At 48.4% G+C, this 27,882-nt stretch overlaps 2 protein-coding genes across 13 annotated transcripts; one reads left to right on the forward strand and one right to left on the reverse strand.

Moving 5' to 3' along the window:
* Positions 1-97: 97 nt before the first annotated feature.
* On the reverse strand, positions 98-3,058 carry Ino80b (INO80 complex subunit B). The gene is made up of 5 exons (XM_004844678.4): positions 2,752-3,058; positions 2,341-2,533; positions 2,005-2,123; positions 1,667-1,836; positions 98-663 (listed from the first exon to the last, which is right to left on the reverse strand). Exons 1-5 carry the CDS (start codon positions 2,858-2,860, stop codon positions 133-135), a joined length of 1,122 nt encoding a protein of 373 aa, XP_004844735.1. The 5' UTR covers positions 2,861-3,058; the 3' UTR covers positions 98-132.
* Positions 3,059-12,624: 9,566 nt separating this feature from the next.
* Positions 12,625-27,757, forward strand: Rtkn (rhotekin). Of its 12 annotated transcripts, none has more exons than XM_087202211.1 (14): positions 12,632-13,045; positions 14,043-14,384; positions 14,562-15,168; positions 21,359-21,558; positions 23,248-23,309; positions 23,407-23,460; positions 23,563-23,680; positions 23,885-24,094; positions 24,696-24,790; positions 24,876-24,982; positions 25,207-25,335; positions 26,086-26,254; positions 26,389-26,493; positions 27,068-27,757. In XM_087202211.1, exons 3-14 carry the CDS (start codon positions 15,097-15,099, stop codon positions 27,400-27,402), a joined length of 1,656 nt encoding a protein of 551 aa, XP_087058337.1. In that variant the 5' UTR covers positions 12,632-13,045; positions 14,043-14,384; positions 14,562-15,096; the 3' UTR covers positions 27,403-27,757. The 12 variants fall into 12 exon arrangements, with proteins under 12 accessions (XP_004844740.1, XP_087058349.1, XP_004844746.1 ...); XM_021258276.2 differs by having other exon boundaries at positions 14,753-15,168; XM_013072211.3 differs by lacking the exon at positions 14,562-15,168.
* The last annotated feature ends 125 nt before the right edge of the window (positions 27,758-27,882 follow it).

Here is a 27,882-nt window from a genome sequence, read left to right on the forward strand (position 1 = left end):
AAAGATTCATCTGCCCATATCCCAGTCCCCAAATTCTGTACAAGCTGAGGCACTGGATGAAGTTTAATAGGGGAGGGAAGACACTGAAAAGTGAGCATGAGAGAACACAAGAGTCCAGGTTTAATAAGGGGCTTAAATTGCTAAAAGAGGGGATCCAGGGCCCTCAGGGCCCCCCAGCCGCATCTGCAGGTTGATGCGGTAGCACTGAAGGCTGCAGAGTGCCTGGCCGGTGCGGGAGCAGGCGTAGCGGCGCGGGTGGGGGCACCCAGGGACAGAGCAGCGCGGGGGAGGACCTAATGGGGCTGGCCGCTGAGACACTGCTGCGGGGGCGGGGACGCCGGGTGGGAAAGAAAGAGTGGAACCTTGTGCCCCGCTGCAGTAGCGCACCATGGGGGTTGGAGCCGCGGCCCGCCCTCCCCTCCGTTCGCCCCGCGCAGCTCCCCGGCCTCCGCGCCCACTGGGCGCAGCAGTCTTGGTAAGGCGCTCGATAGTTTGGTTCTTGTGTTCTTCTGCCCGCCTCGCTGCCTGCAGCCGCCGCTTCCGCGCCCGCTCCTCGCGCTTTAGCAGCATCTCCTCCGTGAGGGCTGGGGCTGGGCAGCCCGCAGGGACAGGGAGAGGCAGCATGGGGGAAGGCTGACTCCGTGTCTTCTGGAGCAGGGCTCGCTGAGGAGAGAAGTGGGGGGGTCAGACAACAGAGAATGACAGAGAATAGGTCTGCCAGGTCGAGGGAGGTGAAAAGAGGGGCCAGGGAAGGTGGGTTCTACAGAATACAGCCCTGGGAGAGGGGGAGTGAGGAGCATCCCGTTGTGGGACCCTAAATACTGCTTCCTCTCAGGTCTCTTGATGTTCAGCTTTAGGTCCTTGACTCTCAAAGAGAAAAGCACCAGTAAGGTTACCTGCCTGCCCTGTGTACCAAAACTCTTTTGTACTATCTTCCAGAGGTTTGTTTTTAATCTTTTTATCTCAATAGATGGCATCAATGGAATAATTTTTCAAGCCAAAATTTTAGGGTTACCCTTGATTCCTTCTTTCTCCAGCCCCTTCCTAACAAATATCTCCAGAATATATCCAGTATTCATCTGATTTTCTCCATTGTCATTATATTCCTCTTGGTACAAGTTACCATCTTCTCTCAACTGAATACACTTACTTCAACAGCTTCCTAGTGGGTCTCCCTACTTCTAATCCTTACCCCTACTAAGACTTGTTCTCCACATAGAAGCCAAAGGAATCCACTGACATGCAAATTTAAAAATATGTCTGTACACAACCCATCACTGGCTTAGACATAATTTTCCTTCTCTTTTATCTTGCTTGGCACGGTTCCATTCTCAGGGTCATTGTGCCTGCTTTGTACCTGCTGCCTTTGCTATTGGAAATGTTATCTCTTCAAAGAGGCCTTCCCTGACTACCCTACCTAATGTCTTTTCTCCCACTATTTCATCACCCTATTTTATTTTTTTCATAAACTGTACAGCTTTTTGAAATTATTTATTTATTTACCCCTTATACCAAACACACACACACACTAGGATACTAGTTCCAAGAGAACAGAAATTTTTGCCTTTTCTCCCCCATTGATATCCCTACTGCCTAGTAAAGTGCTCGGGACATGGCAAGTTCTTAATATATATTTGGTGGGTGAATAAAGAATGAATCAACTTACCTGTCGAGCAGTGAGTAGCCGCTCATTGATCTCCTTCTTGAGGTCTCCATTGTCATCTAGCTCCCCTTTCTCCAGCGCATCTAGCCATCTCTGTTCCTCCTCTTCCTCCTGGTCCCCCATCCCCCCTGACAGGTCCCGAAGTGGGGAGGGGGACAGATTACTGTCTTCATCTGGATAGGAAAGTTGAAGAGAAAAAAGTAAAATTGTTCAGATGGGGGAATCCTAATTTGGCTTAATAATATTGGGATAGTCAAAATTCCCATCCACTCAGAACTAAGCCCTTCCCTTAGACAGGTATAATGAGAAACCCAGTTTCCCCACCTCCAGATCCTTCTCACCCAGCCAGGCCCGGTACTGCTCCAGGGGAACTCCTTCCATAGGTTCCTCTTCATTATCCACAACCATCAGGGGAGAGGGTGAGCGAGGGCCCTCAGGAATCACAGTGAAGGTAGGGACACTGAAGAGAAGCAATACTACTCTGTAAAGTGAGAAGTGACTCCTCCTGCTGAGTAGCTATATACAGCTTTCCCGAACCTCTTGAGTTCTTGCTGCCTTAACTGGGCCCTGAAGTCAATGTCTATTCTCTGGCTGCTAGAAAGCCCTGCCAGCTTCTAACTTCTGTCTGCACCTGCTCCTTAAGTTCCCCAAGTAAAACTTTGATCCTTTGGCCTCACCTTTTGGTGCCTAGGACCTGCCCACCCAGCTTGATTTTGAGTTTGAGCTGGGGCTTGGCAGGAGACGGCTGTGTTGGCCCGGTCTCCTCTTCCTGATGGTGTTTCTTCTTGTGTTTCTTTTTATGCTTCTTGTGCTTTTTCTTGTGCACTCCGTGGCCGTGGGCACCGGCCAGGCTCAACTCCAGTGCTTCCCCTGCGGAAAGAGAGCCTGTCAACGTTATCCCGCTGAACTGTGGCAGGGCAAGTCGGAGGGGTCCCATTCTTCCAACCACACTCCTTGTTACCATAACAACAGCACCGCCTTTCCCCTTCCCACCAGTGGCAAAGCTCTGAGGAAGCTCTTGGAAGCCCTGAGGGGAGAAAAGAGGCCCCTTTTCCGAGAGGGCCTAAGTTTGATTGACCCGCGCGTACCCGGTTCGGGGGTCTCCATAGCCCCAGAGGTGCTCCCGCGCCGCCACAGCTTACTCATGGGGTCCTGCAAGGAAAGAGGACTAGAAATGGTCGGGACGCAGGCAGACATGCCGTTTCCGCCCCGCGGAAAAATTAACTCCAACAAAATAATCAGCTACTTCCGCTGTGGCAACCATGCTTGTGCGGGGCATGCTTTGCAGGCAATGTCCTCCCTGAGAAACACCGATTCTTTCAACAAAAGTTCCGGACCCACAAAACAAGGCCGAACCACCCAAGGGGTGCGGCCTTCCCTTAGCTCGGCTTCCCCGCTCTGGATTTCGGAATTCCAGAAGGGCTGGTCTTATATTACACTTATAACTCCGCCCACGTGAGTGGGTGAGGTCTAGAAATTACAAAGTTGTTACCTGTGCTTTTTTTTTTTTGGTTACCGGGAATCAAACTCGGACATTGTGCTTGCCAGGGGACACGGCACCACTGAGCTAAAAAGTTGGATATGAACACTGCTTCTGCTCCAGAGGAGCTCACGGTTTGATGGAGAAGTACATAAACTATTGCCACAAAATGGCAGAAATGCTTAATAGCATAAATGCCTAAGAGCAAGATAAGTGGTACTAAAGCCTAAATTTTTACCGTTAGGGAAGTGGACAAGTGAATTGCGGTGCAGCTAAATAATCTGGGAACGCCATATAGCTAGGAAAAGTTGAGTGATGATAAGACTGACACCCAATTTAGAGTCTGATAAGTAGTAATACTGTATTGGAAAGAATCTAAGTCTCCCCCTGATGGGACATGAAAACAAGTTTGGTATGTCCCTACAATGGGAAGTTATGGAGCTGTTCAAAGAAATAAGGCTGGGTGTGGTGGCTCAAGCCTGTAATCCCAGCATTTGAGAGGCTCTGGCAAAGGAATCACAGCAAGTTCAAGGGAAACCTGGGCTACATAGTTCAAAGCCAGCCTGAACTACATAGCGAGTCTGTCTCAAATGAAACAAAGCAAAAAAGAAGTGAGGCTACAGAAAGTGACCCAAGACACCAGTGAGGGCATTGCTGATGGGTGTTTGAGAATCAAGGGTGGAAGGAGACATTTTTCATACCTAATACAGTGGACTCTTGATTTAAGAACTCTATCGGTTCCCAAGGGCTAGTTGTAATTTAAATTGGTTGTAAGTCAATACAGCTGAGATCTGGGTGTTTATCTGGGTACACGATATAGATAAGAGGCAGATGAATTTTCCATTAACCTAATTAATCGGAGTTGTTCGTATATCAAGCCAGTTGTAACTTCAGGGTCCACTGAATATCCTTTTGTGCCTATTGAATTTTGTATAACACGTGCTTTTTTTTTTTTCTTTTAAAATCATATGTATAATGGGCCAGGGATTTAGCTCAGTGGTTTCGCCACCTGCTGGGCAAGCGCAAGGAAACGAGTTTGATCCCCGGTACAAAAAAGAAAAAATTGTATATTTTACCCAATTAAAAAAAAATACCAGCAGGCTGGGGTTGTAGCTTAGTGGCACTGTGCCTGCATGATAAGCACAAGGTCCTGAGTTCCATTCTTGGTACCGAAAAAAAAATAAAATAAAATTCCTTTAAAAATACCACCAATCGCGATAGATCCATATGCACTTATAAGCAAGAAAAGCAAATTTTAAAATATGATTTTATTTTGTTCAAGGCATAACATGCCAGGATATACATAGAAAAAAAATGAGGAATGCATGTATACTGTTTGTGTTGATTATGTTTAGGAGTTGGGATTGGGGAACTTCCACTATTTATAACAAACTTTCTTTTTTTTTTTTTTTTTTTTTGGTACTGGGGATTGAACTTGGGACCTTGTGCTTGCGAGGCAGGCGGTGGAACCACTGAGCTAAATTCCTGGGCCTTCTTTCTTTTTTTTGAAATAGGGTCTCACTATGTAGTTCAGGCTGGCCTTGAACTTGCAGTGATCTTCCTGCCTCAGCCTCCCAAGTACTGGGATTACAGGCATGCACCACCATGCCCAGGAGTTTATAATGAGCTTTCTTATAACTAGTGTATATCATCTTTGTAATTAGGAAAAAACAACTCCTATGTGTGTATATATTTATTAATCTATTTTGAACTACTTTCAAATTTACCAAAAAAATTACAATAAGAGTAGAAAGTATATATTGGAGGTACTGGGGATTGAATACAGGGCTTTCACACTAAGTATATCCCTAACCCTTTTTATTGTTTTTAAATATTGAGATGAGAGGCTGGGGATGTAGCTCAGTGGAACAACACCTGGCTGGCAAGTGCAAGGTCCTGAGTTCAATTCCCAGTACTGGAAAAAAAAAATATTGAGACAAGGTCTTGCTGAATTACTAAATTTCTCAGGCTAGGGCTGGGAAGTGCCTGGCAAGTGCAAGGCCCTGAGTTCAATTCCCCATACAAAAAAAAAAAAATTGCCCAGACTAGCTTGAACTGGTGATTCTCCTTCCTCAGCTTCCCAGAGTGCTGGGATTACAGGTATAGGTCACCATATTTTAATATATATGAGTTCTTGAACAAGGTGGCAACAGTAAGCAAAGAAAGGAAAGAGCTAATTCAAGAGACATTTCAGTGATAAAATGATCAAAAATCAGTGAGCAGTTATGTATGAGAATTCAATAAGAAGTCAGTGTAGTACAGTGAATAAGAAAGTGGGCTTTGGAGTCAGACAATCCTATTATCAAGTCCCAGTTTGGGTTCAAAGTTATTTAAGCTCTTTGAACCACAGATTTCTGCTTTGTTAGGGGAAAAAAAAAGAACAAAATAAAATAGAAAAATTAAAAGAAATTAAAAAAGCAAATCAAGAATGCAAAAAACCTGGGGTGGTATTGGGCATATAAGAGATGTTTCTAGCAAATAATAATTTTTTTTTTTTAGACAGGGTCTTGCTATATAGTTCAGGCTAGCCTTGAACTCACAATATACCCCAGGCTGGCCTTGACTTCACAGCAATCCTCCTGCCTCAGCCTCCTAAGTGCTGGGATTACAGTGAGTGCCACTATGCCTCGCAATAACTGTGATATTAACAATAAATGATTTTAGGGCCAGGGATTTAGCTCAGTGTTTCTGCCACCTGCCTCGAAAGCCCAAGGTCCCGAGTTCAATCTCGGGTACCAAAAAAGAGAAAAAAAGACCCCAAACAATAACTGATTTTAGGTTTCTAGCCCAAGTATTTAGAGGAAAGGTGGTGTTTTTAATAAGGAAGAGAAATAAGTAAGAAATCTTTTTTTTTTTTTTTTGGTACCAGGGATCGAACTCCTTGCACTTGCAAGGCAGACAGCAGAACCGCTGAGCTAAATCCCCAGTCCAGGAAGAGAAACAAGTAAGAAGGAACTGTTTAGTTTTGCCCAAGGTGAATCTGAAGCATCTGTAGGAATATCCAGCTAGAAAGAGAATAACCAAGACATGTAAGTCCTGAAGGTGGAGTGAGGTTGTCATCTACATAATGATGGTGACTCCCAAAGGCTGGGACAGACTAGACACTCCAAAAAGAACAGGAAAACGAAGAGGAAAAGGGCCAGGAAAACAAAAGCAAACAAACCAACAGTGAGAGAATACCTCTCCTGGACAGGCAGGCAGACGTTTCAGGCAAGGTTGCAATTCAGGTTTGGAAAAGGAGGCAGCAGAGGCAAGAGCGTCAGCCCCTAGAAGGCTGAGATCCACTGTGTACAGTCCTGCAGGGGCCAGCCAGGAGGGGATATACTTGAGAAGGTGCCAAAAAAACACATTAAGGGCCAGGGATTTAGCTCAGTGGTTTCAACGCCTGCTACGCAAGCTCAAGGACCCGAGTTCGATCCCTGGTACCAAAAAAAAAAAAAAAAAAAACACATTAAGAGTTTATAATCTGCGCTTGTATCCTTTCTCTTCCTTGACATCCATGACAGCTCCATAAGGGAGATACTGTTGTTCCCATCTTAGAAACTGAGGCTCAGAGAGATGAAATGTTTTGGTCAAAGCCACACAGGGAACAGCAGAGCTAGCCTCAAACAGAGGCTTCCTGACCCTCTCCCGTGATGTTTCCTCCATATCCTGATGCCCAGCAGTGAGGAAGTGGTGACAATACTGTGTGACTGGCTTCTTCGCTTTGTTTTTAATTTTCCTTTGTTTAGAGTGAGAAAGATTTGAATGTTTGTAGGCTGAGAGGAGCTCTTCTTTCTGAAAGAGTTCTTGGTCTTATTTTAAAAGTTGTTTTAAATTATTTTCAAATGTACCCCCAAAAATGCAATGAATACAAAGAACACTTATCTTTTTTGGTTTTTGTTTTGTTTTTTTTGGGTTTTTTTTGTTTTTTGAGACAGGGTCTTGATATGTAGTGCAGACTGGCCTTGAACTCATGGTGATCCTCCTGCTTTAGCCTCCCAAGTGCTGGGATCATAGGCTTTCGCCACCATGCCCGTCTATCACTTATCTTTTTTAAGCCAGATTCTACACCTGTTAATATTTACTTGTATTCATATCCATTATCATTTCTTTTTCTGATCAATTTGAGAGCAAGTTGCAGACATGCTGCCATTTTACCCCTTAATATTTCAATGTGTATTTTTCCAAACAAGTACAATGTCCTATAAACTTCATGCAACCCTACCAATCGGGCAATTAACCTTGATACAACACTGCCATCCAATCCACAGACTCCATTCAAATTTCAACAAATGTGCATTGTCTCCTTTTCCTTTTTAGCCTAAGTTCCACATCCAAGGTTATGCATTACATTTGTTTATTGAGTCTTTTTAATTTGTTTCAATATGGAACATTTTCTCACTCTTGTCTCTCATGACCTGGACAATTTCAGAATGTGGTTTTTGATGGATTCTATAGGATAACCTTCAGCCTAGGGCTTTCCAGTGTTTCATCAGATCTAGACTTATAAGTTCTTGGCAAGAATATCACACACACACACGCACACAATTATGCTGTGTTCTCAATGTATTACATCAAGAGACACATGATGTCAACCCATCCTACCAATGATGATGTTAACCTTGCTCAAGGTGGTGTCTGCTGGTTTCTTCCATTATAAGTCACCACGTTTGCCTTTGTAAATAGTATTTTCTGGATAAATACTCTGAAACTACTTTAATACGCTGTTCTCCATTGAACCTCCACCAACCCATTTTAGTATTCATTGTTGAATACTGCATGAGTAAACTGTACCATGATAATTGCCAAATGGTGATTTATTTTCATTATTGTCTTTGCATGTATTTGTTGGCATTGTCTTATAAAGAAGAGCTCTCCATATATATTTCAGTGTGAATTCCCATTTCAATCAATGGGTTGTAATCCATTGTTATCTTTATTTTCATGTACAACTTTGTCCCAGATTTGACCAGTGGTATTCCTTTAAGCTGGCTTCCATGTCCTTTTGATATGTCTCCATTTTTTTTTTTCAGTACTGGGGATCGAACTCAGGACCTTGCACTTGCAAGGCAGGCATGGTGCCACTGAACTAAATCCCCACCCCTGTCTCTATTATTTTTGAGCATGTTTTAACTCTTCTCTCTCTTTTTTTTTGTGGTGTAGGAGTTGAACCTAGGAGCTTGCTTGCTCATGCTACATCCCCAGCCCTTTATATTTTTAAATTATGAGACAGAGTCTCACTAAATTGCCAGGGCTGGACTTGAACTTGTGGTTCTCCTGCCTCCATGTCCTGAGTAGCTGAGGTTATAGGTGTGCATCACTACATTGGGCTACTTTTAAACTTTCCTTCTTTCTTTCTTTTTTTCTTTTCTTCCTTCCTTCCTTCCTTCCTTTCTTTTCTTTTCTTTTTTCTTTTTTTGTACCACGGATCAAACTCAGGACCTTCTGCTTGCCAGGCAGGTGTGGTGCCACTGAGCTACATCCCTGGCCCTCTTTTTTAGTTTCTAATGCCATAAAATGTTTGGGGCTCACCTTGTACTCTCCCCAGGGCAGGCAACAGGAAATGTGGCTGAGGTTATACCAAGGCCACACTAAAGTCATGCCACAGAAACTTGCCAGTGAGCATGTTCTGCCAGCACCATGCACTCCTCAGGAGCTGCAGGTGCAGTGAGTGTAGCATGAATTCTCCCTGGGTCTTGTCTGCACTCCAGGATTCAGAGTCCACTTGGAAGCATTCCAGTCATTTGGCTTAGGCAAAATGCCTACCCCTGGGCTGTGTGAAGTGGGAGGAAAGAGAAATGTTCTCTAGCTGCCATGAAGGGGCTGAAACTCATCCTTCCAATACTGTCCTATGAGAGCCTGTGCAGAAATAGGAAGATGATTTGGATCCTGTGCAGCTGATTTCATAGTCAGAGAGATATAGGTACAGAGATAAACAAAGGGAAAAAGTTGGTAAGATTTGGTCACCAAACCAATAGCATTCTGGTAAAAGTTTAACAAAAGCTCCCCAGGGGGGGAAAAAGACACTTATTTCTGTTGTGTAAATGCCCTCATCATGTTCTATTGCAAACATGACATCCCTGAACTCAGAGTTGAAAAGAAATGTGCAGCAGCACACCAATATGTAGCAGCAGTAATAGTAAAATACAGTAAAATAATCAGGAAGTGATGAGTTTATCATCATTTATCACCTTTGCTTTTTTTTTCAAGACAGGGTCTTGCTATGTAGTTCAGGTTGGTCTTGAACTCACTATGTAGCCTTGGCTGGCCTCACAGTGATCCTCTTGCCTCAGGTTCCCCAGTGCTGGGATTACAGGTGTGCACCATCATGCCAGTGTATGTAAGTATGTATTTATTTATTTATTGTACTGGGGATCAAACTCAGGACCTTGTGCTTGTGAGGCAGGTGTGGTGCCACTGAGCCAAATCCCCAGCCCTTATTATTATTATTATTACGAGTTCTCACTAAGTTGCCCAGGCTGGGCTCAAACTCATGATCCTCCTGCCTCAGCCTCCCAGAGTGTTGAGTGTACAGGCACGCTCCATCCTGCTCCACTGAGCTCAACTTCCTTACCAAACACCTGTTCTTTTACCACCTACCTGGGCCTCAGACCAGGGGTTTTCAAACCCTCTCACAGAGCCCATCTTCTGTGGCAGAGGTGCAGGGCTAGAGGCTGAAGGCCTGTGGGGAGGACATGCATGAGGCTCCAGCACCTGCTTCCATCACAGTACTTGGATTCAAATAAGCTTCACATATTTCAGGTAAGAGTTCATTTGGAAAAAAGGGCTCCATTGCTTAAAAACAAACATTTCAAATGAACTGTTTTAGTCTAATAGGATGGCTCATTTTAGTCAAGTATTCTCAAATCCATTTGCTTCTTTACTTACTTCTACTGATGTTTATTGAGCACTTGCCTTGTACCTGGCACTGAGGGTAAAACAGTGGATAAGATAGATTGTCCCTTCCTGGAAAACTGATAGTTTAGAGGAATGACAACTGATACTTGAAATTAAGAAACAATGTTTTTCTTTTTCTTCTTACTCATCCTTTTTCTTTTCTTTTCTTTTCTTTTTTTTGGTACTGGGGATTGAACTTGGGACCTTGCGCTTGCGAGGCAGGCGCCGGAACCACTGAGCTAAATCCCCGGCCCATCCTTTTTCTTTTTTCCATCCTTTGAGATATATCTCAAATGCCATGAATTTTTCAAATTTTGTTTTTGTGTTTTTGAGACAGTCTCACTATGTAGTTCAGGTTGGCTTTGAACTCACTGTGTAGCCTAGGCTAGCCTCAAACTGGTGATCATCCTCCTCCCTCAGTTTCCTGAGTTCTCAGATTACAGGCATCTACCGCCAGGACCAGCAAATGATATGGATTTTATAAAACCTTTCGATTTGCCTTTCCTTCTGACTAGAACTCCCTTCACATAAATTTTTGTGTGTGGAGTATGTGTTAGTTCTGTTCATCCTCCATTCCTTCACCTTGGAACATTCTTTGGAGAACAACCTTGTCTTAGTTATTTTTTGTTGCTGAGTCACAATACCCGACACCCATAACTCTAAGGAAGAATGGTTTATTCTGGCCCACCGTTTGTAGAGGTTTCAGCCCATAGTTGGCTGGCTCCAAGGTAGGGTGGCATGGCAGAGAAGAAAGAGCTCCTGGCATGGCAGCAGAAAGCAGAGAAAGATTAAGAGAGGAGGGAGAGAGGGAGACACTTCGAGGCCACTGCCCCCATGACCCACCTCCTCCAACCAGACTTCACCTCCCAACATCACATTTAGCTATAAATTCATCAGTGGGTTAATCCACTGGTTAGAATCAAACCCACCTAGTCCAATCTCCTCCCCAAAGCCCTACCTATGATCTCATGAGGTCTGGGGAGACATCTAAATATAAACTATAACAAACCTCTCCCTGCCCTTCTCTCTCTCCCAGCTCACTGAGTTCCAGTTGGTCTCCAGGAGTGTACAAGTGACTCAGGGTGGCCAACTGGCAAACAGAACCCCCTCAGCCACAGTGATTGGTTCAGGTTTGGCTAATCCTTTGGCAACAATGATTGGGTTGGGATGGACAAATGATCCCAAGTGGCTCACAGTGAGTCCCAGACATATTCCAGAGCCTCAAGAAACAGATGTTCTCTTTTCAGCTGAATTGAAGCCTAAGAAGATATAGACATAGAATTTGTGACAGCACTTTTGCTATGCTGTGGAGAGAAAGGCCAATGTGGAGGAAAGAACATCCAAGTGATAGAAAGAGACTGGATGCTTGTGAAACTCAATGCTGGATCAAGCTACAATAAAACCTGACCCTTGAAACCCTGACATTTCAGTTCATAAGCCAGTAAATTTCCTCTTTTGCTGAAATAATTTTGTCTGCTTTTTCAAAAGAATATTGAGTAGTTCACTAGCACAGCAATTCTGACGTGTAGACTCCTTAAGAGCTGTAGGCTACTATGTCTCCAGTTCCACCCCATCTGCTATATAGGAGCCCTGCCATCTCTGAAGTTCCCCCCAAGTTCTGAATCCTCCAGGAAACCCCTCATGAGTGCTCCTCAAGCTAATATCCCAGATGTCCTTTGGCTCCACTAAGCTCTTTGGGGGAGAGGAGGAAACCCTGTTTCAGTGGAAGCAGGGAATGGTAATCTTCTTTCAGTCACCCAGCAAGACAGCTGAACGATGGTCACAATTGAGGTTGGGAAAGCCCTTGCCCTCTTGAGTCACTTAAGGTCTGGGTCTAAGGAGCTGTGACTCCTGTGTCCCATCCAGGGACACAAAGCTGCCATCAGTCTCCACAACTCCATGTATGGTGAATTTGCCTTGGGCCAGGTATTATACCAGACATTTTACACTCATTCTCAGATATAATCCTCAGAGCAATTTGAGGAGTAGGGATAATTGCATCACTCAATGAACAGATGAAAAACTGAAGCTCAGAAAGTTCAGTCACTGAGGGGCCAGGGATTTAGCTCAATGGTTCCGCTGCCTGCCTCAAAAGCCCAAGGTCCCAGGTTCAATCCCCTGATACCAAAAGAAAGAAAGAAAAAAGTTCAGTCACTGAGCAGGGTAGAGTGGCCCACCTGTAATCCCAGCTACTTGGGGCCAGCCGGCACAACATAATACGACTTCCATTTCACCACACACACAATTCAATGACTCAGCCAAGACTGCAGTTAGTCAGTGAAGGATCTGGGGCTTCAAGATGTGCATTAGGATTCCTTTATGAATTGTAGCCCCTACAGACGGGCAGAGAGAAGCCTAAGTGGGGAGAGATGAAGAAGGGACATTTGGAACTGTAGGAAGTTGAAGTGGTCGCTTTGGAGGCTGCCTGGGTAGGATTGGGGCTGTCTAGCCCGGCTAGAGAGGGAGTGTGTAATGCACGATCCACGCGACCAAGGGATTTTCCAACCTGAGGACTCAGGCTTGACAGGTGGGGGCTGTTGGAGGGGCGTGGCTCTCTGTGCCCGCCCACGTCCAGGTGAGGCGCCTGCCACCCAGCCGGAAGGGAGGATGCGCCCACGCAGGGCTCTGGAGGTGTAGGGTGCCCTCGGCTCTGGGGCTGTCCGGCCGGGGTTTCTTGGCGCCCGGGTCCTTCCTGGACGGGCGGGCCAGGTCTTTGGCAGGGGTGGGAGTGGAGGGTGCCGCGCCCTGCCCGGCCCAGGTGTCCTCTCCGGGGGCGGAGTTTAGGAACCAGGCAGCTGGAGATTCCGGCTGCACTGGAGGGCGGGCGGACGTCTCGGGATAGAAGTGGACAAGAGACCTAGGCCGGGAGCTCAGGGAGAGCACAGGGCAACCAGAGGCGCGGGGCCCCCAACATGTTCTCCCGAAACCACCGGAGCCGGGTTACCGTGGCCAGGGGCTCAGCCCTGGAGATGGAGTTCAAGCGCGGCCGCTTCCGACTTAGCCTCTTCAGCGACCCGCCCGAGGTAAGCGACCGCGTCCCCGTCCCCCCCTCCCTGGCCCCTCAGTCAGCCTGGCCGCCTCAGCCTCCTGCACGCACGCGTCCGCGCACGCTGAGGGGCGCAGCCGCCGCGAGTGCAAACTGACGCGAGTTGTTGATTTGAAAAGTAAGGTGTGGACCCTCCGCGCACGAGCCCCACACCTTCCCCGGCCTGGGTGGTATGATTTGTCCTCGCCTGGAAAAACTCCTGCTTGGCCTCGATTTGAGGGGGTCCAGGTTCGATTCTTAAAATGTGCCTGGACACAGCCCCTGCCGGGCATCTCCTGGCCAGGGTGTGGTGGAGAACAGCCAGGCGGGCTCCAAACGCTCCGGCGCCCGCAGGTTCCCGGCTGCCAGCCCCGTCCCACGCTCTTTCCCAATTTTCTGGGCCAACCTCTGCCACGCCTCTGGACTTCTATCTGCCGCTGCGCTGAAGCCTCGCCGGTAGCTTCTCTTTGCCTCGATGGGCAGCAAGTGTGTGTGTGTGAGGGGGAGGTATTTAACCCTTTGGAGTTATTCCCCACTCCCAAACTTTCCGCCTCTTTCCTGGAGTTTAAGGGGAATCTAGCCTCTAAGCTGGCAGTTTCCTCCCGTCCACCAGTCTACACCTCTCATGCCCGGCTGAGGCACCTGAGCCCTGCCTGCAACCCCTAGAAGAGGCCGAGGAGGGACTGGAGGGGTGCGGCTGAGCCAGGACAGAGGGTGCACAGCCACCTCAGTGACATTCCTGTCCCCAAGGTCAGCTACACACTGACAAGGAGAGTCCAATTCCAAGCTGTCCTCTCCCGGCCTGGAAAGGGTTAAGTGAGGTGGGCCTTCCTCCAGCCCCTCACCCTCCCTGCTGGGATTCCAAGCCTGGCTTCTGCCCTTTCCCTCCAGGCTGCCCAGAACAAAGGCCCTTTCACACCCGTGTCCTGGTGTCCCAGGCCTTCTCTGAGTCAGAAGCTGGTGGACTAGGGGAGATTTTCTCTCCCCACCCCCAGGAGCTCAGCCTGAAAACCACGCGTGGGACAGTCGTGGAGAGTTAGGGGCGAGGCCCGGGAACAGGAGGAGGGGCCTGTGAACCCAGCCGCCCCTGGAATCTGCCAGGCCTTCGGGAGCCCGGAGCCGGGGCGGAGCCGCAGGGCCCAGCAGGCTGCCGCCGAGGAGAGTGTGACTCCGTGGGCCTGGGGTGGAGGGGGGGGGGCACGCTGTAGCTGGTTGGGACTCGAAGCTGGTTTCCTGTCTGGAAGGGAAGGGGCCCGAAGAGGGGAGCGGGGGCAGCAGCAGACAGGCACACCCCTGCCTCGCTCCCTCCCTCTCCTCCCTTCTGCTGGAAAAGCGAGGTAATTGTGAGCCCAGGGTGGGGCTAGCTGGCTGGTGGCCCGAACTGGAAGAAGGGATGGCCCTGGGGCCTGGACTCACCCCTTTGTCCCACTCCCTGTGCTCATCTCCCTTCAAGTCCCCACTTCAGTTGCTCTTCTTGCTAACTTTCTCAAACTAAGCCAGACCTCTTCTCCCAGAGCTCCAACCTCCGGACAAACCCCCGGACTCCGTGAAACCCGCAAGAGGCGTGCCCTCCCTGCCCCTTTCCAGCTGTGCCTGCCCCTCACTGCCCTCTCCTCACACAGATTCTCTGTCCACCAGGCCAGGGATGTGGGAGGGAGCTGGGGAGGGGCCAGAATGGGAATGAAAGAGCCTTTTTCTTCCACAGCTGGGAGAACAGCTGCCACCAAAGCAAGACTAGACACTCTGTGCCCATAGTCCCCTCTGCAGCTGGCCTCCCCTCCCAGACCCCTGCTCATCCCCACTTCACTTTCCTTTTCTTCCCTCCTGGCTCCCGCCAGGGCTTTGAAACAGTGGTAGGTGAGGAGATTTTTATCACAACAGCAAGAGTGTCTAATAGGAACACAGCGGGAAAGGGGCAGCCTCTCCCTTCTGTCCAAGAGCTGGCCACCTCTCTGAGACAGGGAGCAGTGGGAGGAGTAACTGTAGGACGTCGTGGTGCCACCTGCCCCCCAGGGGTTGCCAAGGGAAAGGGCTCTGGGGGGCACAGAGATGCAGGACAGATTGCACATCCTGGAGGACCTGAATATGCTCTACATTCGGCAGATGGCACTCAGCCTGGAGGTAATGCCTATACCCTGGATCACACATTTCCTCTGCTTGCACCCCAGCCTGCATCTGCCTTCCCTGTCCCTGCTGGGGCTGGGGGGAGGGTGGTGTTTGCTCAAAGTGGGGAGAGGGACAGGTGATTCTTTATGCCCTATGTTGGAGGCAGTGTATGGACTTAGGCCCAGTTCTGCTAATCAGAATATTAGGTTGACAGCATTGTTTTCACACCTATTTTTGGAAGCTCTATGGGTGGGTGTGGATATCTTCCGGGGATAAGGGATGCTTTTCGGTAAGTGATGAAGACAGGCATTCGATGTGAGAGAGGTTTTCAGGAAGGATGAGAAGACAAAGGAGACGCTGGGCAATTAGTAAAGATCCTGTTGGCCTCAGAGATGGTGAGGCACTATTTATTCATAAATTTATTCTTTTTTAGTTTTTTATTTTTTGAGACAGGGTCTTGCTGTGTAGTTCAGGCTGGCTTTGTACTCACTGTGTAGCCCAGCATAAACTTTCAGTGATCTTCCTGCCTCAGCCTCTGGAGTACTGGGATTATAGGTGAGCACCACTATGCCTGGCCTCTTTTTTATTTTTTGAGACAGGGTCTCACTAAGTTATCCAGGCTGTCCTTGAACTTGTGAACTTCCTCTCTCAGCCTCCCAAGTAGCTAGGATTACAGGTGTGTACCAACATGCCTAGCATTTATTTATTCTTAAACACATTTATTGAACACGTTATGTGCCAAGTTCCTATCTAGAACATGGGATACCTAAGTGAACAAGACAGGAAAGGTCCATTCTAGAGGGAGAACAGACAATAAATATACAAACCATAAATAATATCACAGTGAAAATGTGATGAAAATGGGGAATGTAAACAAAATTAGGTGGGGGAGGGGGCATAGGTGTGAAAGTCTGTGAGCATTTGCAGATATGAAGGTGGAAAGAAGGTTTTCCAGATAGAGGGCATAGCAAGGGCAAAGGTACTTTGATGAGGGTGACATGTTTGTGGGAAAGAGAGACAGTGTGGCTAGAATACAGTAGTTGAAGTTGAGCTGATGGGCGTGGAAGATCATGCAAGGCCTTGAAGGTACTTGATGGTAAGGTACTTAAATTACTTAAGATTGCACTCTGTGTGATAGTGGTCCATAAAGGGTTTTAAGCAGAAGAACAATGCATCTAAAGTTTTTAAATGATAGCTGGTGTAAGAATAAACTGAGGGTTTGGGGGGCATTGGCAAGAAAACTAGCAAAAGATCACCTGGCGAGTGGTCACGTTGCAGTCGTGGAGTGAACCTGGTGGTGTAGATGAGTGCTTGTGGTGGAGAAAGGGAGAAGGGGTGCATTTTGAATGATGGTGGCAAATCTCATGGGGCTTGCTGATGGACTGGACCTGAGGGTGAGGGAGACAGGGAACACTAGAATGATTCTCAGGTGTGTGGATGAGCAGCTGGATGGCTTAACCCTTTATTGAGATGGGAAAGATGGAGGAAGCTGTGGCAGTGACTGTCTGGACCAGAAAAGGGGCTGCTGCTAAGGGAGGTCAGAAGCAGGAGTGTGAAGCATAGCAATTTATTGGACATTTGCTGCTTGCCTAGTCCTGCCCTACTCCCTAGATCAGAGTGAACATTTCTAATCAACCATAGCACTCTTCACCAATGAGCCAACGTCAGCACAGACTTGGTATAAATTGTGTAGGTTATATCCTTTATATGGTGCCACCCAGAAGCAGGAGTCTTGATCTGGGTTCAGCTGCATCAGGAGGAAACACTTTAATTTGTTTGCTTGGAGAGAGTCAGCATTTTCTGTTTTGCAGAAAGGTGCCAAATGAAGCTGCAGGGATTCTGACATTACTTAATTGTCCTATGTCAGCACATGAGATAAAACCTATTTGTTATTCACAGTCCGCTGTGCTTTATTACTAGTTACATATGACCATTTCAATTTAATGTTAATTAAAATAAAACATTTCATTTCTCAATTTCTGTAGCCACATTTTAAGTGCTATATGGCTATGGAGCATTTCCATCTGCAGAAGGTTTTATTGGACAGAGGTGGTCTAGGTATATAAATGTTTGAATTCTACATCTTGTGCTCTGCTCCCTGCTCAATAATGTAATTTCTCTCCATGGGAGGCCTGACTAAGATTTGGGGAACATAGAAGGGCCTTAGTTTTCCCTTTGGTTAACTCTCCTTCAGCCATAGGCTGAGGGTGTTGTGATTCTTTCTCCACCAAGTGCAGAGGATCCTCAAAAGAGAGCCCCATTGATGTTTCTGGGATTGAGGAAAAAGGTAGTTCTGGAAGAGTAAGTCTGAGACTTTCTCAGGGAGGAAATTTAAGCTGCAAGTAAAGGGGGAGGAAGAGTGAGAGAAAGCTTATTTTAAAATATGTGCTAGGCCCAGGTAGGTTAAACTTTCCCATTTGATCCTCAAATAATGCTATGGAAGGAAATGAAATACCCCCAAGTCGATTGAGTAAGACTCCAGAGGTTGAATATGCACAGCTTGTCAAGTCCCTAACCTAGAATTTGAATTTAGCCCTGGTGGAGATTTTGAAGGGAACAGAAGGTGATAGACAGAGCTGGAAGTCAGGGACAGAAAAAAGTGGGAGGAGTGGGAAAGGACCTCCACAGAAGGCCTAATGTGTGCTGGGGCTTCTGGATCCTTTTCAGTCTCTAGGGATCTGACCCAGGTTCCACTGACACTCAACTCTGGGCTCTTTCCCAGGAGCCTGGGGGAATTGCTGTGTATTCAGAGAGAACCAGTGTGTGAAGAGTAGGGAGGGAGCAACAAAGGAGCTATCCCTGGTGTGGGGATTGGGGTGAAGTACATGGATCCAGAGCCTGACCCAGGCCCCCAGATGCTCTACTCAAAAGAGTAGGAGCTGGTTTTCTGGGGCACTCTTGGGAGAGTAGAACTGGGGCAGGAGGGCAGTGGGCAAACAGGAGAGATTCCCGGCCCCCAGTTTTGTTTGTTCATGCTGGACTCAGCGACCTTTCCAGGGGCCCAGTTTTCCTACTTTATACACCACCATCCCCCAGCCCCCTGGGGAAGGGGTCACCTTGGAGGGTAATCACAATGCGGGAGGGGCCTTCGGGCCTCTGAAGGACCAGGAGCCCATTCCAGGGCAATGCAGGTGCTACCTGCGGTCCTGTGCCTCAGGGTCTGCGTGGTTGAGATGCTCAGAGCCCGGATCCTAGCACTGCCAAACTCCGGGAGGAACTGCCCCGTGCCCTGGAGCCCCTGGGCCGCTCTCGCGGCAGTTGAGATCTGATGTCACAGCGGCGCCCTGAGCGCTGCTGGCAGAGGCAGTACGGCAGCTGCAGAATGATTTCCTGCGGCCCTCCCTTGCCCCCGCCACCGGCTCCAGGCTAGTGCTGCTCCCTGGACCCCTCGTGCCAGGGCAGGCGCCCGCACAGGCAATGGACAGGGCTAGGGAAGAATCTGTGAGTGCTGGGGACTGGGACAATGGAAGCTAGCCTGGAGGGGCTTGAGGATGCCTGTGGGTCACCTCTCTTTTTAGGGTTTTTGTGGTAGAAGCTGGATGCAGAGTGGGGTAGAGGTTGGCAAGCAGAGAAACTTAACTGAGGTAGGTCCTTAATGGAGACAAAGCTGGGCTGGGAGGATCTATGTAGTCTGGGAGCTCTTCCTGGCAGAGGGGACTTTGAGTCTGTGTTGGCCTGTCTTGGATGGGAAACCGGTGCTTGGTGCTGGAGGGAAGGGTGATGAAAGTCTGGTCTAACACAGTGCTTCAGAAAAATAGATAAGGAAAGGTGAATTTGCAGGCAGGTTGGACAAGGATTTTTTTTTTTTGAGACAGTATTGCGATATAGCTCGGGCTGTCCTTGAATTCATATATTCCTCTTGCCTCAACCTCCCAAATTTTGGGATTACAGGTATGTGCTATGGTGCCTAGCTGGACAAGGGATCAGGGATGCATGAGGGAATTCAGGGTGTTCAAGCCTTGTATATTTGAAGGCTGTAGCCACCAGGGACAGAAGCAAAGGCACAAGATGCTGGAGGATAACTGGGGTGAAAGAGAAGATAGGTTTGGGGAGGTCACATACATTCCCCTCTTCCAACTGGATGCCTCCACTTGCCTGGTTTCCCCAACCCATGTGTACTATGGGTTAGTCTCCCACCTCCTCTCTGAAGTCTCATGTGACTGCCTCAGCCAGGAGCAAATGGGATCTGTTTACTGTGAGTGTGTTTATGCCATGACACGGCACTTATGGAGCAGCCATTAATGTCTGCGTCTCTCATCTGGGATTTCAAATAGAGCCATGGACAGCACAAATGCTCCTGTACTCATTGGAGGAACACTGGTGCTGCCAAAGTGGCATCACTATTAAAACTCCCACCCCTACCATTCACACATACAGTACTATGTGCTAGCATTGTGCAGAGTCCTTATCTCACAGTCCTAGGATATGGGGATGATTTTTATTCCCATTTCTTAGGTGGGAAACTGAGGTTTAGGAGATTGAGTAAATTACCCAGTGCTCAGTGCTTTTAAAGCACCAGAACCACTTTTTTTTTTTTTTGGTACCGGGGATAAAACTCAGGTCCTTGAGCTTGAGCAGCAGGCGGTGGAACCACTGAGCTAAATCCCCGGCCCACCAGAACCACTTTTTAAAAGAAATGTTCCTGGCGGCCCTGATGCCTCTTCTAGTGCCTCCCCTCTGGCCCTTTTGTACAGCCTGTCCAGGCCCCAACTCCTGGACCATTTGCATTCATTCCCATTCCTTGCCTCTGACCTCATGCCCAAGCTCAGAAGGCCAAATGGTGGTGGGTCCCCTAATTTGGGGTGAGTGTGGGGTTTTGCACAGCAAGGGTAAACTTTCAATGAAGGAGCCTCAGTTCACCGATCCTGTAAATCTATTTTCTATTTGTAGCTTCCAATTGGAAGACCCAGACCACTAATATTTTATGCATAAATATGCATATATATGTATAGGCAAATATATACACATTATGTATATGTATATATTGTGCACAAATGGTAACACACATAATATTGTTCTGCTTTCTTTTCTCATATTATATTTTCTGGAAATTGCCTCATATCTCTTCATATGTGTCTAGCTCACTCTTTAGTGTCTATACAACATTACGTGGTATAGGTGTGCTATAACTTATTTAACCAATGCCCTATTGAAGGACTTTTCATTTTGAATTTCAGGAATCTTGACTATTATATGCCTTGGGGAAGATTTTTTTTTATAATGGCTAGTTGGAGTTCTATATCCCTCACTTATCTATATGTCAAATTCTTTTTCCCTGTTTGGGAAGTTTTCTGCCATTAATTCTGAGAACAGGTTTTTTAATGTTATTTGTGCTATCTCCTGCTTTTTCAGTGACTCTGATCAATCTTATGTTATTCTAGGACTTTACATTTTAATTTTGATATTTAAAACAATGTTGCATGAGTATTTTTGTACAAATGTTATATAGTTATATATGTAACTATATCTGTGAGATAAGCTTCTGGAAATTGGTTAGATGAAAAGATATGTGAACTTGTAGTTTTCCAAGATTTTTCCAAATTGTGTTCAAGAGGTAGAATGAATTTATATTCCCAACCATCAAGTGCATGGGGACATCTGTATTTTTAAAAGCTTTTCGGCCGGGTGTGGTGGCGCACGCCTGTGATCCCAGCATTTGGGAGGCTGAGGCAGGAGTTTGAGGCCAGGAGTTTGAGGCCAGCCTGAGCTACATAGTGAGTTCAAGGCCAGCCTGAACTACATAGTGAGACCCTGTCTCAAAAAACCAAAAAAATTAAATAAATAAAATTAAATTTAAAAATAAAAGCTTTTCTGATTATTCTTGAGCAACTGAGGTTGAGGCCCAATGTTTGCTCTTTCCCTTTACTTTTTTTTGGGGGGTACTGGGGATTGAACTTGGGTCCTTGCACTTGCAGAGCAGGTGGCAGAACCACTGAGCCAAATCCCCAGTCGTACAGGTTTTTTTTTTTTTTTTTTTTTGTTACCGGGGATCAAACTTGGGACCTTGCACTTGCAAGGCAGGAGCCGGAACCACTGAGCTAAATCCCCAGCCCTGAGTGTTTGCTCTTGAGTTGCCTGTAACATTAGTTTATCAGTTTTTCCTGGTGTACAGCTCACTTGGGGACTCAGGGTAGGGGGTGGGGTTGTGCTTCAACCTGTTCCCCAATTGACATTTCCTTTTCACCCTTCCCCTGACCCTGGCTAGGACACGGAGTTGCAGAGGAAACTAGACCATGAGATCCGGATGAGGGAAGGGGCCTGCAAACTGCTGGCAGCCTGCTCTCAACGAGAACAGGCTCTGGAGGTCACCAAGAGCCTGCTGGTATGCAACAGCCGAATCCTCAGCTACATGGGCGAGCTACAGCGGCGCAAGGAGGCCCAGGTGGTGGAGAAGACAGGACGGCGGTGAGCAAGGAGGAGGCCAGGCCTTGTGGGAGCAGGAGGCTTTAAGAGTGGTGGTAGTACAGCACATGCACCTGTGGAATGTGGACCACTCTGCAGAAAACCTCGTGAAGGCTTGTTAGGGGCTTGATGTTCAACCACTGCAGTGTGCTGCCCAGAGTAGCTAGGGTTGCACTCAGTAAGTCAGTGTGCCTGGTGGAAGCTGGCAATCTGAGGAAGTAGTACAGTACAACTAATTGCCAAAACCTGCCTGTGATCGGAAAAATCTGGGTGGTTTCTAGAAAATGAATTATCTCAAAGTGAGTTCACCAAATAGCCAATTTCCCCAAAATTGCCAATAGTTTGTTGTACTGGGGATTCACCATTAGAGGCAGGAATTGGGAAAACAAATAATTGAAAACCACTTAAAGGAAAGCCTACCCATTCTTGTAAGTTAGATTGTATTCTAAAAGGGTTTAGCTTCTAGGTGTGAAACACAATGACACTAGACTGCTGATCTGCCAGATCTACTGTGAAGTGGCTCAGGTGATACGCTGTGGTCAAGCTAAAATGCTAGAGGCAATATTTGGGAAATTGATCGTTCTGAGAATTGGCCATTTTTGGTGAACTAGTCATTTGGAGAATTGGCTTCTAGCAAAGGGGCCTGCTTGCCTTACCAAGGCTGAGTGGGGAGATGGTCCTAGCATTCCAGCCATGAAGGTGACACAAGGGAAAGTTGCCAGCACACTCATGAAGCCAACAAAAAGTGAAAACTCACCCTGCCGCTGCCCCATGTGGCTAGAGGGAGGGCAAGCAGGTGAGGGAACAGTTTCTTCTGTGAGTGTGGTCATCAACAGATTGCCCTGCCTAAGTCACCACACAGCCCACACAGTGTGACCTGAGGTACACTGGAGTCCCTGGTAGATAAACACATTGCCATTAGTTCCATATCATTTAGCTGAAGATCTTACTGAGTCAGAAATTACTTTAGTGCCATTAGAAGTAAGTACAGAAAAACTGGCTGTCACTTTAGCAAAGAAACACTTGCTCAGTTAGTCCCAGAGGGGATAGGTGGGGAGGATGCTGTGTGGGGGGAGGCCCTGGAGTGGGGAATGTAGGGCACTGGGAGGGTGGTGCAGCATATCTGGCTAGGAGGCCAAAGCAAAAACAAAGCTGGGGGAGGGGTAGTGAAGGCATCTATGGTGAATGGAACAAATGTTCCCTATTTGTGTTTCTTCCTTTCATCAAACACTGGTCAAATTATCCTCTGACTGACCTAGCACCCTCTTTGATCAAAGAAGTGACAAAATGGTAGAAAAGAGTGGCCTCCCTGTTACTGCAAAGAAAACCTGCAGACATCATCAAGTCTGGAGTCTAGTGGAGAAGAGCCCTCGAAAGGGAAGAGAGTCTATCTGTGGGCACTCAAGGCCCCATTTGTCCCTGGCAGGGTCTTTATAGATGGTCAAGGAGGGTGCGTGAAGCAGCAGAAGCCATGAGCTTGTGGGGTTCATGATCTTGAGTGTCCCTAAGCCCAGCACACTCCTGGGTTCAGTCAACAACTCTTTCACAGTCCCTTAACCCCAACATGTCAGCCTGGTTAAGGACCTGGGGGCTGGGCCCCTGGGATCTGGAGGCTCCTAGAGTCCTTGAGAAACTAGAGCAAGGGGGAGAAGCATCTAGAAGGCAGGCCAGGACCTTGTGATCTACCCACAGGCCTTCTGACAGCGGGCCGCCCCCTGAGCGCTCCCCATGCCGCGGCCGGGTCTGCATCTCCGGTAAGAAGCACAGCTACCCCAACTGCTGGCACCCCTCTCCCAGCCACACCTTCTCCTGCCCCGTCTCAACATCTGTTCCTACCCCACTGCTCCTTAGACCTCCGGATCCCACTCATGTGGAAAGACACAGAATATTTCAAGAACAAAGGTGGTAAGTTCCCCACCGTAGGACAAATTCAGGGCCATATTGCTGAGGTTGGAAGCTGTTGTGGGACACTTTTTTTTTTTAACCAGTTTTGTCCTTTGTCCCTAGACCTGCACCGCTGGGCTGTATTTCTACTGCTACAGCTAGGGGAACAGATTGAGGACACAGAGATGATTCTGGTGGACAGGACCCTCACAGACATCTCCTTTCAGAACAGTGTGCTCTTGTGGGTACCTCACCCCAGTGGCTCCCTTCTTTCTCCTGTCTGCTGTAATTTCCAAGGCAGTTCTGTGAGAGGAGAGGGCAGAAGAGGAGGAGGGAGAAGAGGCAAGGGGCGCTGGGCACCCAGATTTCCCCATGGAGCTGTCCTGTAATTGTACCCCCCTCCTGTTGTGGTGACCACCTTCATTTTCCTCCCACACCCCTGTAGCACTGAGGCGGGGCCAGACTTTGAACTGCGGCTGGAGCTGTATGGGGCCTGTGTAGAAGAAGAGGGGGCCCTAGCTGGCGCCCCCAAGAGGCTTGCCACCAAACTCAGCAGCTCCCTAGGCCGCTCCTCAGGGAAGCGTGTCCGTGCATCGATGGACAGTGCTGGGGGCTCAGGGAGCAGTCCCATCCTGCTCCCCACTCCTGCTGTGGGGTAAGACCCTGCACTCCACCCTGCCCTCAGCTGCCATATCCTGCACACAGTGACCTTTAAACCGCACTAAGCATGGAGAACTGACTTTGCACCAATGCCAGGAAGTGAAGATGGAAAGACATGAATGTGCTGGGAGGCATTCCAGGCCACGCCCCAGAGCTGGGCCTGCGCCAGTCCACAAGATCATAGAAAGACAGGGAGAGTTAGACACTGGGGTCCTAACTTCTTAGCAGTTGCAAATACATCCTATAGGTGTGGCCAGAACAGAGCTCCCTAGTTGGAACAAGGTATCTTGGCCCTGGAGATACTTCATAGACTCACTGGGACTTGGAGGAACGACAAATTATGGGCAAGGTTCTTAATCTCTCTAGGTCTCAAGGTGCCTCATCTATTAACTGAAGAATACCATCAACCTCACAGGGTTTGGGAAATACAGTGGGGTAACATGTATAAAATGTAGGTCAGTAAACTGTTCATTCCTAACCCCTGGAAAGGAGGCAACCCGTTAAGAGAGGGCCGCCTAACAATGGGGCTGACCTGCTCAGCCTTACAGGCCCCTCTAACGCACCCCTCCCTCACCTGATGCCCCCCCCTTCTCTAGGGGTCCTCGTTACCACCTCTTGGCTCAAACCACACTTACCCTGGCAGCAGTGCAAGATGGGTTCCGCACACATGACCTCACCCTCACCAGCCATGGTATGTGTGTGTGCGTGTGTGACACTGGTGATGGTAACTGAGACTGTGGGATTCCCCAACTCACCTTGCATTTCTCCTCCTCTAGAGGAGAACCCTGCCTGGCTGCCACTTTACGGTAGTGTGTGTTGCCGCCTGGCAGCTCAGCCTCTTTGTATGACTCAGCCCACTGCAAGTGGTACCCTCAGGGTGCAGGTGAGGGGGTCCCAATAAGTAGAAAGGACAGGGAGGAGGCAGAAGGGGGCTGGACCACCTAAGAACAGGGCTATTGGAAAATGAAGGCTTGGGTGGAAGGGGGTATGGCAAGATGAGGGGAGGAACAGACAGGAGGGTGGGCAAAGGGGCAGCTTGTCAAGGGGGCTGGGAGGAAGGGTGCTGGGGGTATGACTCCCCCAGGAAACACTGAGTCATTTATACAGCAAGCTGGGCAGCTACAAAATGGGGCACGAGTGCATGGAGTCCTGAAAGGCACAAACCTCTTCTGTTACCGGCGACGAGAGGACACAGACACTGGGGAAGAGCCGCTGTTAACTATTGCCATCAACAAGGTGATGGGGCCCCTGGTGGTGAGGTCACCAAGTACCTGGGCCCAGGTGCTGCTCCTTCAGGCCCCAGGAGGGTAGGCATAGACATCGGGGACAGGGAGGTGGCCTACTACTCCTAATAGCATCACACACTTCGTCGGGGCCTGGGTTGCTGAGGATCATATTATCCCCACAATAGCATCACTGGAAACACCTCTGCCCCTGCCAAGTCTCAGAGAGGGTTTCACTGCCAGTTTAATACTTTTCATCCTCTTTCCCCTGTTCCTGATTCCAATATCTACCTCACACATTCTGTTTTTCTTTCCCAAGGTCTATTTGCTCTTCTTTGCTTCCTGGCCCTTTCCTGGCTTCCCTGCTTGTGCATTTCTTTTGTGGTGCTAGGGATCAGATCCAGGATCTTATGCATGCTAGACAAGCACTGTACCACTAAGCTATAATGCAATCCCCTCTTTACATCTTGGGAGTATGGAGGGGCCTTGGGCCTCAGTGCTCTTGCCTACTTGTGCCTTTCCTGCCTGGCTCAGCCCCTTTTTTCCTGCCTCAGTCTGCTCCTCCTTCCCTGAGTCAGCAGTGACTGTCTCATCCCCAGCCCTTTCTTGCTATTCCTTCCCACTCCATTTAGTAGGAGGTAAATGAGGGCTCAGCAAGGCCCACAGCACTTCCTCCTAAGGTGGGGCGGGCTCAGGCTGCCTATCACTGCTGAGTGCTATGATCAAGGTGGAGGTGGAAGCAGCACTCTTCTTTCTCCTGCAGGCAACTCGAGTCCGGGCAGGAGAGCTGGACCAGGCCCCAGGGCGGCCCTTCACCCTCAGCATCAGTAACCAGTATGGGGATGACGAGGTGATGCACACCCTTCAGACAGACAGCCAGGAAGCCCTGCAGAGCTGGAGGGAGGCTCTGTGGCAGCTCTTCTTTGACATGAGTAAGAGAGAGGAAGCTAGGTCAACCTTTGGGAAGGGACTGAGGTTTCTTATTTTTACCAAATGGAGTGTATGGAAGGGAATGTAGCAGGAGAAGGGGCCTGGCCCTCTCTTGCCATCAGTGCTCTTCCCACAGGCCAGTGGAAGCAGTGCTGTGATGAAATCATGAAAATTGAAACTCCTGCTCCCCGGAAACCGCCCCAAGCCATGGCCAAACAGGGCTCCTTGTACCATGAGATGGGTGAGTGAGAAAATGCACTCAGGGAACTTGATGGGAAATGGGGTTCTGGGTTTCAAGGGAACCCAGATACTGGAAACAGAGAGAAAGCACACTTTGTGCTAGGATACATTTCTGGGGACCCAAGGCTCACCCAGTCTTGCTGTATGCCTTTCTCCTCTCCAATTCTTTTTAGAACTACCTCCACCAAAGTTCAAAACAAAACTTCAAAAAACCAGATTCATTTCATGGGTTTCTATCCTAATTTCTTCTTTTCTGTTTTCCTTTCTGCATGCGGATTCCTGTCTCTTCTTCTGACCCCTTACTTGCCTGGCACGGCTTTCATTTTCTTTTCTTGGTTTCTTCACTCACTTCTGCTCCCCTTTCCCTCCTCACCCATCCTGTATCCCACAGACTTATCAGAGCCCATGGTCCCAGGAGGGCCCAGTGAGGGGCTGCTTCTGCAGGATAATGCAATCTCGGCTGAGATCCGGGCTTTGCTTTCTTATTACAGTGACAGGTGACAGTCAGGGCTGTGTAGGCCTGGGGCCTGAGCTCTGACCAGCCCCCTCCCCTCAACCCCTTCCTGGTGCAACAGCTATTGAGCCACTAGATGACATCGCAGCGGTGACAGACATCCTGGCTCAGCGAGAGGGCACAAGGCTGGAGACATCCCCACCCTGGCTAGCAATGTTTACAGATCAGCCTGCCCTGCCTAGCTCCTGCTTGCCTGCCTCAGTGGCCCCAGCCCCTGCCTGGACCCCCCCTCTGCCCTGGGGGCGACCCCGAACCTTTTCCCTGGATGCTGTCCCCCCAGACCACTCCCCTGGGGCTTCTTGCTCGGTTGCCCCCCTCCCCCCACATCAATCCTCAAGTTCTAGAGGCCTCTGCAGCAAAAGTCCTCTCCGTACTTGGCTCCAGTCACCAGTGTGAGGGACAAAGGCACTGGCAACAGGATGTGGCCAGAAAAGAAAATGATCCATGTGCAATCAGGCTCTGGATATGGCGCTATCTATAGCAAGTCGGCCAGCTTAGCCTCCTCTTCCTCTGCTGGACTGGGTAGGCTGGGGAAGCGGAACAGATGCCCTTCTTAAGTTGTGGTTACCATGGTACTGAGCAGTTTATTCCCAGAGCTAGCTGGGACTCCCCAAACACTTCCTGGGAGAAAACTGGAACCCTTCCTTACCTCCCTGCACTAACCAGCTTTGAAGATGGCACTGAAGAGCTCTGGGAGAGGGCACACCTCCCTTGTGACTCCTATATAAACCATTAAAGTTATTTAACAGCAGCCTTCACCTGGTTCTTTTTTTTTTTTTTTCGGTACTGGGAACTGAACCCTGGGCCTCATGCATGGTAGGCAAGTGCTCTACCCTGAGCTACATCCCCAGCCCTTTTAAAAGTTTATTTTGAGAT

This window comes from Heterocephalus glaber, unplaced genomic scaffold (assembly GCF_053883595.1).
Source record: "Heterocephalus glaber isolate CG9 unplaced genomic scaffold, H.glaber_assembly_v1.0 deba00000470, whole genome shotgun sequence".
Classification (NCBI taxonomy): domain Eukaryota; kingdom Metazoa; phylum Chordata; class Mammalia; order Rodentia; family Bathyergidae; genus Heterocephalus; species Heterocephalus glaber.